At 35.2% G+C, this 16,293-nt stretch overlaps 1 protein-coding gene across 1 annotated transcript in view; it reads left to right on the forward strand.

Annotated features, from left to right (window-relative positions):
* NRK (Nik related kinase) overlaps positions 1-16,293 on the forward strand; it is a 135,537-nt gene that overhangs the window by 64,957 nt on the left and 54,287 nt on the right. The window contains exons 5-9 of the mRNA XM_063084051.1: positions 2,072-2,197; positions 5,329-5,439; positions 6,921-7,011; positions 9,969-10,099; positions 11,697-11,751. Coding sequence (XP_062940121.1) covers positions 2,072-2,197; positions 5,329-5,439; positions 6,921-7,011; positions 9,969-10,099; positions 11,697-11,751 — 514 coding nt within the window. The remainder of the gene's footprint in view (positions 1-2,071; positions 2,198-5,328; positions 5,440-6,920; positions 7,012-9,968; positions 10,100-11,696; positions 11,752-16,293) is intronic.

Below are 16,293 nucleotides of genomic sequence, written 5' to 3' on the forward strand. Positions count from 1 at the left end.
GAAGTTAGGAAGTGTAATGCCTCTGGCTTTACTTTTTTTGCTCAGGATTGCTTTGGCTATTTGGGGTCTTTTACTATTCCATATAAATGTTAGGATTGCTTTTTCTATTTCTGTGAAGAATGTCATTGGCATTTTGAGGGGGATCACTTTGAATCTGTAGATGGCTTTGGGCCATATGACATTTTTACTACATTGATTCTTCCAATCCAAGAACAAGGAATATCTTTCCATGTTATAGTGTCTTCTTTAATTTCTTTCAATAACAAATTCTGGTGATGATATGGAGAAAGAGGAACCCTTCTGCGCTGCTGGTGTGACTGGAAATTAGTACAACTGTTATGGAAACAGTATGGAGGTTCCTTAAACAACTACAGATAGAACTTCCATATGATCCAGCAATCCCACTACTGGGGGTATATCCAAAGAACTGGAAAACATCAGTTCGAAGGGATACCTGCATTCCCATGTTTATTGCAGCTCTATTTACAATAGTCAGGCAGTGGAACCAACCTAAATGTTCATTGATGAATGAGTGGATAAGGAAATTGTGGTATATATACACAATGGAATACTACTCAGCCATAAAAGAGGATGAAATTCCACCATTTGCAACAATGTGGCTAAGCCTGGAGAAAATTATTCCAAGTGAAACAACCCAGGTACAAAAAGAGAAATACCACATGTTCTCACTCATAACTGGGAAATGAATCCATAAATAAACAAATGAACAATGAAAAGAGATAGAGAAAGAGACAACAGTCACAGTAATACATTGAACTTATAGAAAACTAGAGATGGAAAAGGGGAGGGGAGGGGGAAGTGAGGGGGGCTAATGAGGAATTGTTCAATGGAAACAAAGAATGATTAGGTGCTATAATGATGAATAAGCTAATTATCCTGATCTAACTATCACACATTGTACACAGTTATTGAAAATCAACATCATACCCCACATGTATTTATAATAAATTCTCTTAAATAAAAAGGGCAAAATGTTTTGGGTTAGACATTTGTCAACATATACAAATGGCCAATAAGTACATGAAAAGATGCTCAACACCACTAGTTATCAAGGAATTGCAAATCAAAACCAAGATGACATACCACTTCATGTGCACTAGAATGGTTATAATAATAAAACAGAAAATAATAAGTGTTGGTGAGGGTATGGAGAAATTGTGACCCCCTCATATATTGCTGTTGGAAATGTAAAATGGTGCAGCCACTGTGGAAAACAGTTTGGCATTTCATCAAAGCATTAAACATAGAGTTACCATTTAACTTAACAATTTCACTCTTAGGTATATACCCAGGAGAAATAAAAACATATGTCCACATAAAAACTTGACGTGAATGCTCCTAGAAACATTATTGAGAATAGCCAGAAGGTGGAAATAACACAAATGCTTGTCACTTGATAAAATAGTAAGAGTAAAGGAATGAAATACCGATGCATGCTACAACATGGATGAACCTTGAAAAGAGCTAATCACAAAAACCACATGTTATATGATTTCATTTATATAAGATGTCCAAAATAGCTAAGTATGTAGAGGCATAAATTAGATTAGTAGCTGCAATCAGAATTGGGGGGTGAAAGCCAAAGGGTATGGGGTTTCATTTAGGAGTGATAAAAAAAGTTCTAAAATATATTGCAGTGATGATCGGACAACTTAGTAAATATACTAAAAACCATTGAATTTTACACTTCAAATGGGTGAATTGTATGGTATGTGAATTATTACTCAATAAAACTGTTACAAAACAAACAAAAAGGAAATGACTCCATTCAGTGAAAGCTTTAATATAGTGGTCAGTGCTGCTGGTCCAGGGATCACATTTTGAGAACCACTGAATTAAAAGATCTTCAATTTACCTTTCTGTCTCCTAAATTCCCAGTTAACCAGGGATCACCATTCACTGAAAATTCCATTTGAGATTTTATTATAAATTGCTGTGTGATATAATAGATTGCTATAGGATTCTCCTTTTTTGAACTAGTATAGTTGAAGGACTCATGGTCATTGAATTGCATAGCTTAAGAGTTTTGAGGTCTGTTCTTATTCCATAGGATGAGGAAGAGGATCTCAGGACTGAACTCAATCTTCTGAGGAAGTACTCTTTCCACAAAAACATTGTATCCTTCTATGGTGCATTCTTCAAGCTGAGTCCCCCTGGCCAGAGGCACCAACTTTGGGTATGTTTTTTATTTACCTTGATCTTATTCCATAAGAATAAGTCTTCCCTTATAACTTATGTTTTCACGAGCTGAGATATCACTTTTGCACACTTACCAGAAAACTTAAGCACCCAACTACTCATTGGCATTCCTGGAGTTGAGAGTGATAAGATATGGAAAAATAACTTAAGTGCCTGGCAAGGGGCTTATTGGAGGATGGGAGAGGACTCAAACACTGGAAATATCTAGCATAAATCTTTTCAAATATAGCTGTGCTGCTTTTAACTTCATGTACTTACTACATTTGCTGGTATGGAAAGTATCTGATGGACTAGCAAATAGTGACTGGATAAGGATCAATTCTAATTAGCACTTGACATGCACATATAGGTGCATTTTAAGTGTTTGCAAAGTATATGTACTTATGTATAGCCATAACTGGTAGAAACTCTTTTCTAGATGGTTAGTTGATTTATTCTTTTCTTATGCATGGAGTATCACAAATTCCAATCAAATAAGATATCAATTTTGGAGGCTAACTGGAACCTATACTTCCTAAGCCACAGTTACCAAATGTTTGCTGCCCTCCACTGTAAGAGAAATAGTTAAATGACAAGAAATTAAGCTTTAGTCAAGGATGTCTTTATTAAAAACAAAATATTTAGAACATAAGCTTGGTCAGCATACACTTAATCTCTAAACTTGCCACATTTCCATTTCTGCTCCAAGTCAATAATAGTATTTTTTTTTCAAAATAATGACTATGACTTTTTCAGAATCTTCAAATGTCAGTGAAAGACTATGTTACTTTCTGTATAATGGACTTTAGGAAGTAGGATATGGACATTATGGGAAGGTTTTTAACAAGGAGTTGAATTGAAACAGTGGTCCTCAAACTTTAGTATGCATAAGAATCTCCTGGAGAACCTGATAAAAGACAGTTTGCAGAATAAGACAACTCACAGAGTTTCTTATTCAGTAGACCTGAGGTGTGGGTCTAAGAAATTGTACTTTCTAGTAAATTCACAGTTGATGCTGATGCTGCTGTTCTGACTGAATACCATACTTTGAAAAACACCAAATTTGGAGATCTTCATCTTAACTCTATTTTCTCCCAAATATCCAGCTAACCTATATCGTCTATTCTCTGACAATTCCAGTTCAGATTTTATTAAATATCACTGCACAGCTTTAATGGTTACTATTTTTTTTTGGCATTCATCATTAGTTTTTTTATATATTTTTACTTACAGCTGTTTCGAGAGTATGGGAAACTATGAGAAATGTTGAAGTCTCTTTATTGGATATATATTATTAGTACTCAGTTAATTCAGTCATTCAGCATATATTCACTGAAACCATTTATTTGCCAGGCATTCCTCTAGATGCTGGGGATACAACAGTAAGCTGAATGGACATGTCCTGGTTCATTGGAGCTTACAGTCTGTTTGCAAAGATCAATGTCAATCAAATCATTATATAAATGAATGTATAAGTGGTCAGAAGGGAAATAACATGGTTCTATATGGGTGAATAACAAAGGAACCCAAATTATGCTGGGGAATGAGAAACTCTTCCTTGAGGAAATAAAAGCTTGAACTGAGATCTAAAGGATAAATAGGCACTTAATGCATAAATTATTTGTGGAGGGAAGAGTTTTATGGGACCATTCACATTTTCCTTCCCATGTAAATTAGAAAAACAAATAGGAAGTAAGTAAAAAGCTAAATAACTACCATTTATTATGTGTATGTGCCAGGCACTGTGATTACACAGCTATGAAAATGATCGAGAGTGCCTTACCTTCCTTTTACAGTTGAGCTCTTCCGACTGATTTAATTCTAGCAAGATCTTCCAGGTGCCATCTTAGTTGAATGGCTTTAATTCAGGTTTGTCATGATTCAAAACAAACCCCTCTTCTTCCATTACCACAGTACACATGTTGTATCCATTCAGATAGCCAAGACTTAGTTATTCACATGAAAATCAACCTTTTGTGGTTTATCTGTATCGTTGGTTTTATTTGGCTGCCTCTTCTTCTTGGTGAGAGTGTACTCAGGTGAAAGACAGGCTATAATATATATCAGTGGTGAACAACTATAAATTACTGGAGTAGGTTTCTGAAAGAAAATCGTAATATTCCAAAAGGAAATAAGGTAGGCTTTTTGAACATTCATGATTTTGGTTTTATCCTTTTATCTGTGGTAATAAATAACTTGCCTACAGTTTTAAAAAAAGACATGTTTTGCTCTTTTGATAAAGCAGTTTTGACGTGGACAGTAATACCTAAATCTGCACTTAAAGAGAAGGTTGCTAGGTTGATCATAATAGTTACATTCTCCTTCACATTGCTCTGTCCTCTAGTTAGCTAATATTATCTGGAAGGAAATTTATTAGTTGAGCACTCAATTCATTGGTGGTAAAAATAAGCTTTCTGAGAAATAGAGTAGATTAATACAATAGAATCTGAATGAAATATTGTCAAAAATATTAGCCTTAAAATAGGTGTCCTGTAGCAATAACCCCATTTGGAAGAAATTATCCTATAGGAATTCAATTGACAATTTCCCACTTGGAGTTTTAGTTTGCCAGTATCTTGAGAAAAATCTAGAATTTGAAAATAAAAATAAAACAACAAAAACCAAATGTAGACTTAATATTCAAAGGTAAACTCCTTTGAGACCCTCCACATCCTGCTTCTCTACCCCCGATCAAACTGTTCCCCCAACTGTCTTTTCTTTTTTTCTCTTTTTTTTCTTTTTTTTACTTCAGTCATCACTCAATCTTGTTCTTTGTACACCCTTCTTTCTAAGGACAGGTGTTCATTCTGTTTTCCATAAACCGAATGCTCTTCCTTCTAAGCATATCCGAACACTACCTATTCTTTTAGGTTTAGCATAAATCCCACCTTCTGGTTAAATATTCTTGGTGTGGTACCTGACTTCCCTCCCTCCACAAATCTTTAGGTCTTATCCAATTCTTTCTAATTCCACTAGCCTTTAGAGTCTTCCACCACACGATTGAGGCAGTCTTGCACTACCTTAATTTCTAGACATTACATATCAATACAAGCCATATGGACTAAAACTCTCCAGATATTTTCAGAGAATTACTTTCTAATTCTTGATACTTTGCTGACTTCCCTGCAGATGGTGATGGAGTTATGTGCAGCAGGCTCAGTCACTGATGTAGTGAGGATGACCAGAAATCAGAGTTTAAAAGAAGATTGGATTGCTTATATCTGCCGAGAAATCCTTCAGGTGAGTCTTCACTTGGTCATTCTCCTCTTGCCTTGTAAGACCCTGGAAATAATATGTACAATGTAACTTATTACTGTTTATATTGGATAGTTTAAGGATTCTAAACATAGCCTCTGGGTCAAGATATCTAATAAGGCCAAAAAGCTTTCAAAAAAACAGATTTTCAGGTGACGTCCTTAAACTTTAAGGCAGACTGCAAGATGGATAACCAGGTTCTTCCAAATCCTGGCCTTTAATGACTCCATCAGATTCAGAATACTGTATTCAATGGATCACGGAAATGACCACCTGGATTATTTATTATATTATTGTGATTTTTTGAGTTCTTTTTTTAAAAAGCATAGCACTATCATCATAGATTATGACGAAGGTGAGTAAGGAGAATTCAGCATTCTACACAATGGCCCCAAACCATCTGCAGCCATTTTGGAGACAGACATCTTCTTTGAATACTGCCTCATTTATTTGTTTATTTATTTCCAATACCCAGTTAGATGAGAGCAACAATCTTCTTGATCTGACAAACTCAAAAATTTTTTTTGGTGTGTGTGCTTAGGGTCACCCAAGAAACGGTACCGAACAGCACCACTCATACAATGGTAGAATGTCTTTCCTCCATCTTTGTTGGATTCACTTGTGATAATAGTATAAACGGTTAAGAGTGCGAACTCTGGACTGAGTTTAAATTCTGATTCACCATGTATTAGCTGTGTGACCTTGAGTCACTTAATTTCTCCATGTCTCACTTTCCTCATCTAAAGTATGGTGTGAACCCTTCCTCAAAGGGCTACTCTGAGGATTTAATAATTTAATCCATGTAAAGCATTTAGCACAGCGCCTGGCAAATAATAAAGGCTCAGTAAATGTTAGCTATTTCTATTGTTACCTATATTACTAATTCCCCCTTACTATCTGGAGCAATCTCACTGGAGCCTAACGCTGCATATCATGTCATGATTTAGCCAGGTCACAGCTTACTTTTAATGGTAAGTGGGCTGGAGCCAGTGTGGTAAGCCAACACAAATTGCAAATGCTTCAAAATGAATTTCCATATTCCCCCAAATTCTGAGCCTACAAGGCTGACTAGAAAATATTTTGGACTAAACGATGTTGGATGAGGAATAGAGTAAAACAGTGGCTGAACTATGATATTTAAGATGTCCAGGTCTTTGCTCTTATGCTTAGTTGGAAATATGGAGGGTAGAAAGTAAGGTAAAGTAGCCCAATGTATACAAACATTACTTTTTGGTGTTCCTTTAATTTCATGGGTGTCCTGATTTATTTTCCTTTCCTTATAGCCAAAAGTATTTCTGGGAACTGGTTGTAGTAATTCCAGCCTAAAGAAAGAATTTTGTCTGAAAAATCAGATCTGGGCCATTTCTCTTACCAAAAGTTTTTTCCAAAAATACTAAAGACAGTACCAGAAAAGAGAAAAAAATATATACATTGATATGGCTTTTCTTTTAAATATATGTATACAGGGCTTAGCACACCTTCATGCTCACCGAGTAATTCACCGGGACATCAAAGGTCAAAATGTGCTACTGACTCATAATGCTGAAGTAAAACTGGGTAAGTATATTCTTACAGTATTTTAGGTGAGGTTTAAAACATATTCATAGAGAAAACTCCTTTAAGATAACTGTGCTTTCTGTCATGACCCCGCCAATATCCTCTACTCATTTGAGCTGGGTCTTCCCCACCTGCAAAACTGGTCGAAATTTGAAAATTTGGGAGGGGCAATGGAGCAAAAGAAGGAGGATGCACCTACTGCTTCTTTGAAACCATGTAGATAAAACAACTTTAACAATCTGGAGTTAACTTTTTGTTCATTGCTTTACCCTATATTACAGGTAGAAGTTCTATTTGTTTCAGCAATTGAATTGAGTATTTACCACGTACAAGTTTCTGTGCCATAGGCAGGGGTTTAAAAAAAGACAATTATTCCACATCACAGAGCCATATTTTCCCAAGTATATCAAAGAAGTTGCAAATTACTTAAGCACAAATTGCTTCTTTTGACTTTTTCCTCAGATGTTTAAAGAAACAATATCAATCAGAAATGATGCTTCTATAATATGCAAATAAAACTCAGAATTTGAAATAAAAAGACCGGAATGTTGCTGGCTTTCTAATGCAGGGTTCAGAGTGGCATAATTTATTTGAAAATAACCACACTTATTTTCTCACAGGCACACAGGGAATAAATATTGATGGTTGGTTTTAAAACAATAACATATAAGTAATATTACTATTATGTAATGGCAGGTAACCCCATTGATATAGAACATTAATTACATGTATTATTTTTTAATTACATCAATTCATTATTAACATGACCTTAAGATATTTCCCATTTTCTTGCTAAAAAAGTAGAGCCAAAGTAGAGATTTTGTTCATTCATTGTGATCATTTTTTTTATATTTTAAGAAACTAAATTTTCAAATTGAATATGATTATAAATAAAACAATAACTCTGATAGAAATTAGTGTATATTGTGTTGGTTTTCATTTTGCTTGTTTTCTTTTTTAATTGACACCAATGAGAACATTTTTCACTGAACATTTGTAGAAGAAGCATGAGCTAGTAATTGTTTGTGAAAGAAGTGAAAGTAGTTTCAAAATGTGCATTATCTCTTTTGTGTCTGAAAGCTAAAAGCTAGAAACACAATTTTTAAAAACTGTGTTAAAATACGTAAAGGACACATGGATTTCACATTTAAATGTGTAGGATAGATAGTTCACCACAAGGCTAAACACTATGTTCACATATAGAGCAATACTCCCTATACTTGGGTCAGGTTGCTGGCCAACCTGACCATATGCAACACAGAGGAGAAATTGCCAGTAAATGAAAAGCCGTTGAAATATCTGTCACAAAGTCCCTGCACTAAAGCTCATGTACTTCACTCTGGAGGACAGACCTTTAAGTGCTGGATTAGAATTTAATCAGGCTTTACACATAATCCTTATACAATTTTTGTATATTTCTCAGATTATCGCATATTTTTAAGCAACATATTATAACAGAAAGTTGCAGAAGGCAAACCTAGTGACAGCCAAAGGGAGTGACAGAAAGGAAAGAGATGGGAAAATGATTATATTGTAAATGCAATTGATCAATAATCTTTATTATTTATTTTTTTTAAAGATGACCGGTAAGGGGATCTTAACCCTTGACTTGGTTTTTTCAGCACCACGCTCACCCAGTGAGCAAACCGGCCATCCCTATATGGGATCCGAACCCGTGGCCTTGGTGTTATCAGCACCACACTTTCCCGAGTGAGCCACAGGCCGGCCCCTTGATCAATAATCTATATTCCAGTCCCTAAGGTCATTAAAGAGAAGGTTAAATTATGCCATTGTTGAGGTTTTATCTCTACCTTTTATCTTAATTTCAGCTTTTCTTTTTCTCTCCTTTTTTTCCCCTTTTTTCTTCCATTTATCACTCTCTTTTAGTCTTTTCTCCTTTCGTTTTCTTCCCTGGATGTATGCCATATACCAGCTTATGGACTTTGTAGGTAATTCTTGGCCCTTGAAGTTGGCCCTCAGAAATCATGAGAATGCTGAGTTCTGATTTAACCTATTTCTTAAAAATAAAAAAAGAAAAAGATAAATAATAAGATTGTGTGACACCCAATGGGGATCTTCATAATGCTGTGGAAATTTTTTGTTCTTATTAGATCCTTCCTTAAAAACTGCTTTAAACTATGAGGTGTTTTTTTTTTTCTCCTTTTTTTTTTCTTCCCCTAAATTCTTCAAGCTGCTCTTCAGTCAATTTTGTTTGCCACCCTCTAGATTCCTGGAAACCACTCTAAATTAGAAAATCTACTTTACTTTTCATCCTTGTCTTATTATTATTATTATTTTTTTTTTTTTTGAATAAATAACCCCAGTCTATGTTAGCCTCTTTTTTCTGTTTCTGAGGATACCATACTAAATATTTTCTTATAATGTATCCCACAGATGAATAAAAGACTGAACTTTTATAGTCTAAGCTAAGATATGGATACCATAATAAACATTTGAATGTGATTCAGGAGATCTGTCTGTGTAAGAACTTAAACTAAATTTTAGCAGAAAACTCATTTTTCTTTATCAGAGTGATAGGACTTTCTCATGTCATGAGTGAGGCTTTCTAATCAACTCTTAATAGATTTTGGATTTCTTATTTATTGCTTACAGTGCTGGTCTTCCTCCAGCTTGGTGGCATGTCCAAACACTACATATGTTATCACTTCAGAGATTTAGTGTATACCAGTGGAAATTTATTTTTAATATTCATGGTAAACATTCAGCCAAACCTACTGTAGATTTATAATAGCCCTGCTGAGTCTCATTCCAACACAAATAGCAGCAAAATCTTATTTCCCAGTATTCTTGGAGTAGACTTCATGGTAAAGTTTGCTAGGTTGGAATGAAAATCTGTTATCCATTGTGGCTTTTATATTGGCTTTCCGAGTTAAAGCTGTAACTTATTCAGCTTTTTGTTCCTGATTAATTATTTTGACATATGCTGAATTTTGAAGTTGATTTTGGAGTGAGTGCCCAGGTGAGCAGAACTAATGGAAGGAGAAATAGCTTCATTGGGACACCATACTGGATGGCACCTGAAGTGATTGACTGTGACGAAGACCCAAGACGCTCCTATGATTACAGAGTGAGTATGAGGATTCAAACAGTAGGAATCAAAGTATGGAAATGATTTTTGACTAATGTATTTTAAATGATAAAATAAAAGAATTAAAGGCAGATAGCCCCTCCTTTCACATTAAACTCTAATAGAAAATACTAGCCTCTATTCCTATGTGTGGTTTGATTTTATGTATAAAAGTAATATTTTCTATTAATGTAGACTAAGTAGACCATTAAGAGTTACCTGGAATTGAGGTAGAATGTCTAGGTCATGTTGCTTGTAACTTCTTGTTAAGAGTATTATATTATGTGGCTTTATATGGAAATTTAACTTCCAGGAGCAGAGGGCTTTGTAAACTTAAAAATGAATAAATGTAAAGCCAATTATTAATCCCTACAGTAACTTAGCTCCAAAAAGAAAAAAAAAAATATTTGATTACTCAGGGTAATGGAGAAAATCCTTGGCTCAGTGTTCACCTCCCAAACCACAGAAAATCAATGGAATAGACAAATTAAGTAACAATTCATGTTATTTATTAAAATTTCCACTGACGCTGCAATTTGGACAGTATACATCTATGTACACATTTCAAAAAGCTCATGTGGAAAGAAAAATCTCCATTTGCTATAGACTGGAAAAACCTCACTCACTCTCCACATCATAAGTCATCCAAACAATTCTTTGTGGTCTTCCTGTGTGGAACCTAGGACTCGATACTTGATGTTGATTAATTTAAGTTTCATATCTTTTCCCTTTCCTTAAATGCCCTCTGCTTGATCTGCAAAATAATTGTTTACTGGCAGCCTATTATATGTTCAGAGCTATATTAGAAGCTATGGGGACTATGGAAGCATAAAGTTCTCCAAGTGGCTTGCTGCAAAAATAATGCTTTATAGCTGTATATTTCGTTGCAGTCTTCCAAGGACTTTCACCTGTATTAGTTATTTATTTTTATATTTTAGCCATGTAGAAATCTTAAGCTTAGACTATCACAACAGCTAAAGCTAAGTGATCTATAAACCGGCGTTCTAAGAATTCGATTAACTTGTTTAGGAGTCATTCAGCCCAATCAATACCTCTAGCCTTGGGCCCTTTCCACAGTCTGAAAAGCAAAGTATAGTTAATAGTAGTGAGTAGAATTCCCTAGAGCCTCATTATAATTCTAGCCTCAGTTTATTATATTTAAGGAACTGCTAAAATCTATACACTAGCCCTATTAGGTGAATAATACTATTATTGCCATTTTACACAGAGTTGAAACTGAGGTGCTGAGAGTTTATTTGCCCAAGATCACACAGCTAGTAGGTTTATGCAATAGGACTTCTTTATGTCAAGTTCCTTTTGGTATTTCAGGTAAGTCAACAAGAGTAATACATTCAAGATGGACTTTCCTTGCACTGAACCTCATTCCATATCTTCCTGTTGTGTAATGAGGTACTGGTTGGTCACAAGTTCAGATAATGTATTTCTATGTCAGTCGATATTGAAGCTTCATTGTAGAAAACCCACAAAATGGTTTGGGCAGTGATACCTCCAACCCCAACTAAAGATTGTTTTGACATTCTAAATACTACCAGTTTTCTATTTTTAAGTCACATTTTTGTCATCTTTTCCTTTGCAGAGTGATGTGTGGTCCGTGGGAATCACTGCTATTGAAATGGCTGAAGGGGCTCCTCGTGAGTAAAAATGTTTGATATTTGTTAAGGTTTACGGAAATATACTATACAGAGCTGTCTCTCTGGAAGAAGATGAGATTGTCACTTGTACCAGTCAGCTTTTACTGGCCATACAGGTGTTGCATTATGTGCCAAACTATAAATGGTGGCCTCCTCGGTGATTACCAAATGATTTTGTCAGAATGGCTAGATAGGGGTATGTAAAAGCAAATTGTGCTTTGCTTTCTTATGATATCTAATATTAGGATGACAGAGTGTTGTTTCAGTTTAGCCTCAGTAGTATTTGGTCCTGACAGTCCTAAGAAACCAGAATCCAAAGGTATTCCAATCTATTATGATGTAAAATATTTAGATTATAGAACATTTACAGTTACACTCTGCTACTGCTTCAGGCTGTGATGTTGAGAAAATCCTCCAGTGGTTTATTGAAATTGAAACAATCCCCAGCACTGTTGGGAAGTAAGCATTTTTTTTTTTCCTTCGGAGTCAATCCAGCTCAACTTTGGTGCCTTCTTTGCCCCTTTTAGCCAACCCAGTGCCATTAACTGTTTCCTCTTGTATCCCTCACCTCCCCATCATCTAAATGACCTGTCAGCATTCTGTGATCTCAAGCAATGCTTTCTGGTAGGAAAGTGAAAATGGAATGTGGTCTCGAATATAAATGATTGATAACCACCTGATGTATGATTCCATAGCATAGCATATTTGCTGTCCTCAATACCTAAATTCAAAGGTATAAGTGATAATGCATTCCTGGTGGGTTTTTTTTTGTTTTAATTTTATTTTATTTTGTCAATATACAATGTGGTTGATTATTGTGGCCAATTACCAGAACCTCCCTCCCTCCTCCCTCTCCCCGCTCCCTCCCAACAATGTCCTTTCTGTTTGCTTGTCGTATCAACTTCAAGGAATTGTAATTGTTATGTCTTCTCCCCAAGTTTGTGTATTTATTTATTTTTAGCTCCCACAAATAAGTGAGAACATGTGATATTTCTCTTTCTGTGCCTGACTTGTTTCACTTAATATAATTTTCTCTAGGACCATCCATGTTGTTGCAAATGGCAGTATTTCATTTCTTTTTATAGCAGAGTAGTATTCCATTGTGTAGATATACCACATTTTCCTTATCCACTCATCTGATGATGGACATTTGGGCTGGTTCCAACTCTTAACTATGGTAAATAGTGCTGTGATGAACACTGGAGAACAGGTATACCTTCGACTTGATGATTTCCATTACTCTGGGTATATTCCTGGCAGTGGGATAGCTGGGTCATACGGTTTATCTATCTGTAATTGTTTGAGGAACCTCCATACCATTTTCCACAGAAACTGCACCATTTTGCAGTCCCACCAACAATATATGAGAGTTCTTTTTTCTCCACAACCTCACCAGCATTTATCATTCAGTCTTTTGGATATTAGCCATCCTAACTGGGGTGTGATGGTATCTGAATGTGGTTTTGATTTGCATTTCCTGAATGCTGAGTGATGTTGAACATTTTTTCATATGTCTGTTGGCCATTCGTATATCTTCCTTTGAGAAATGCCTATTTAGCTCGTATGCCCATTTTTTAATTGGGTTACTTGTTTTTTTCTTGTAAAGTTGTTTGAGTTCCTTGTATATTCTGGATATTAATCATTTGTCAGATGTATATTTTGCAAATATTTTCTCCCACTCTGTTGGTTGTCTTTTAACTCTGTTAATTGTTTCTTTTGCTGTGCAGAAGCTTTTTAGTTTGATATAATCCCGTTTGTTTATTTTTCCTTTGGTTGCCCGTGCTTTTGGGGTCATATTCATGAAATCTGTGCCCAGTCCTACTTCCTGAAGTGTTTCTCCTATGTTTTCTTTAAGAAGTTTTATTGTTTCAGGGTGTGTATTTAATTCTTTAATCCATTTTGAGTTGATTTTAGTATATGGTGAGAGGTATGGGTCTAGTTTCATTCTCCTGCATATGGATATCCAGTTATCCAGCACCATTTGCTGAAGAGGCAGTCTCTTCCCCAGTGTATAGGCTTGGTGCCTTTGTCAAAGATCAGATGGCTGTAGGTGTGTAAGTTGATTTCAGGATTCTCTGTTCTATTCCAGTGATCAGTGTGTCTGTTTTTATGCCAGTGCCATGCTGTTTTGGTTATTATAGCTTTGTAGTATAAAGTCAGGTAGTGTTATGCCTCCAGCTTTATTTGTTTTGCTCAGCATTGCTTTGGCTATGCATGCTCTTTTATTATTCCATATAAATGTCTGGATAGGTTTTTCCATTTCTGATAAAAAGGTCATTGAAATTTTGATGGGGATTGCATTGAATTTGTATATCACTTTGGGTAGTATGGACATTTTCACAATGTTGATTCTTCCAATCCAAGATCATGGGGTATCTTTCCATCTTCTTGTGTCCTTTTTAATTTCTCTCAGCAGTGGTTTGTAGTTCTAATTATAGAGGTTTTTCACATCCTTGGTTAACTTTATTCCTAGGTATTTTATTTTTTGGTGACTATTGTAAATGGGCTACCATTCTTGATTTCTTTTTCTGCTAGTTCTTTTTTGGACTGTAGAAATGCTACTGATTTTTGTGTGTTGATTTTGTACCCTGCAACTTTCCTTGAAATCGCTTATCAACTCCAAGAGTTTTTTGGTAGAGGCTTTAGGCTGTTTGATATGTAGGATCGTATCATCTGCAAACAGGGACAGTTTGACTTCATCTTTTCCAATCCGGATGCCCTTTATTTCCTTCTCTTCTCTGATTGCTCTGGCAAGTACTTCCAATACTATGTTGCATAGGAGTGGTGAGAGTGGGTATCCTACTCCAGTTCCTGTTCTTAAAGGAAAAGCTTTCAGCTTTTCTGCATTCAAGATGATATTGACAGTGGGTTTATCATATATGGCTTTATTTATGTTCCGATACTTTCCATCTATACCTTACTTGTAGAGAGTCTTTATAATGAATGACTGTTGAATTGTATCAAATGCTTTTTCAGCATCTAAAGAGATGATTGTATAGTCCTTGTGTTTCACTTTATGGATATGGTGTATCACATTTATTGATTTGCAGATGTTGAACCAACCTTGCATTCCTGGGATAAATCCCACTTTATCATGGTGTATCATTTTGTGTATGTGTTGCTCTATTCTGTTAGCTAGTATTTTATTGAGGATTTTTGTGTCTATGTTCATCAAGGATATTGGCCTGTAGTTTTGTATTTTAGTTGTATCTTTACCTGATTTTGGTATCAGGGTGATGTTTGCTTCATAGAATGAGTTTGGGAGAATTGCCTCTATTTCAATCTTTTGGAATAGTTTGTAGAGAATTGGTGTCAGTTCCCCTTTGAATGTTTGGCAGAATTCTGCTGTGAATCCATCTGGTCCTGAGCTTTTCTTTGTTGGGAGCATTCTGATAACAGCTTCAATCTCTTCTATTGTTATTGGTCTGTTCATATTTTCTATATCCTCTTGGCTCAGTTTTGGTAGTTTCTGTGTCTAGAAATTTATCCATTTCCTCCAGATTTTCAAATTGTTGGCATATAATTGTTTATAGTAGTCTCTAATGATTCCTTGTATTTCAGAGGTATCAGTTGTAATATCACCTTTTTCATTTTTAAATTTTGTTATTTCAGTCTTCTCTCTTCTTTTTTTTAGTTACCCATGCAAATGGTTTGTCAATATTATTTATCTTTTAAGAACACCAACTTTTTGATTCATTGATCTTTTGTATCGTTTTTTGGGTTTCAATTTCATTAAGTTCTTCTCTGAACTTAATGATTTCTTTCCATCTGCTAACTTTGGGTTTGGATTGTTCCTGTTTTTCTAGTTCTTTAAGGTAAAGTATTTGGTTGTTCACTTGCCATCTTTCCATTCTTCTGAAGTAAGCATATATGTGATAAATTTTCCCCTAAGTACTGCTTTTGCAGTATCCCACAGGATTTGGTATGATGTATCATTATTTTCATTAGTTTCAATAAATTCTTTGATTTTGTTTGATTTCTTCTTAGACCCATATGTCATTAAGTAGAATGCTGTTTAATTTCCACGTGTTTGTATAGTTTCCAGAATTTCGTTTGTTATTGATTTCTAATTTTAATCCATTGAAGTTTGAAGAAATACATGGGATAATTCCAATTTTTTTGAATTTTTTGAGACTTGATTAGTGACATAACTTGTGATCTATCCTCGAGAATGATCCATGTGCTGATGAGAAGAATGAATATTCTGAGGTTGTTGGATGAAATGTTCTGTAGATATCTGCCAAGTCCAATTGGTCTAGAGGTTTGTTTATCTCTTAGGTTTCTCTTCTGATTCTTTGCCTAGATGATCTGTCCAATATTGAAAGTGGGGTGTTCAGGTCCCCTGCTATTATGGTATTAGTGTCTTTTTCCTTCTTTAGGTCTAATAGAGTTTGCTTTATAAATCTGGCTGCTCCAACTTTGGGTGTGTATATATTTATGATTGTTATGTCTTCTTGATGGATCAGTCCTTTTATCATAATGTAGTGGCCCTCATTATCTCTTTTTATGGTTTTTAGTTTAATGTCTATTTTGTCAGATATA

The sequence above is a fragment of the Cynocephalus volans genome, chromosome X (genome assembly GCF_027409185.1).
Source record: "Cynocephalus volans isolate mCynVol1 chromosome X, mCynVol1.pri, whole genome shotgun sequence".
Taxonomy (NCBI): domain Eukaryota; kingdom Metazoa; phylum Chordata; class Mammalia; order Dermoptera; family Cynocephalidae; genus Cynocephalus; species Cynocephalus volans.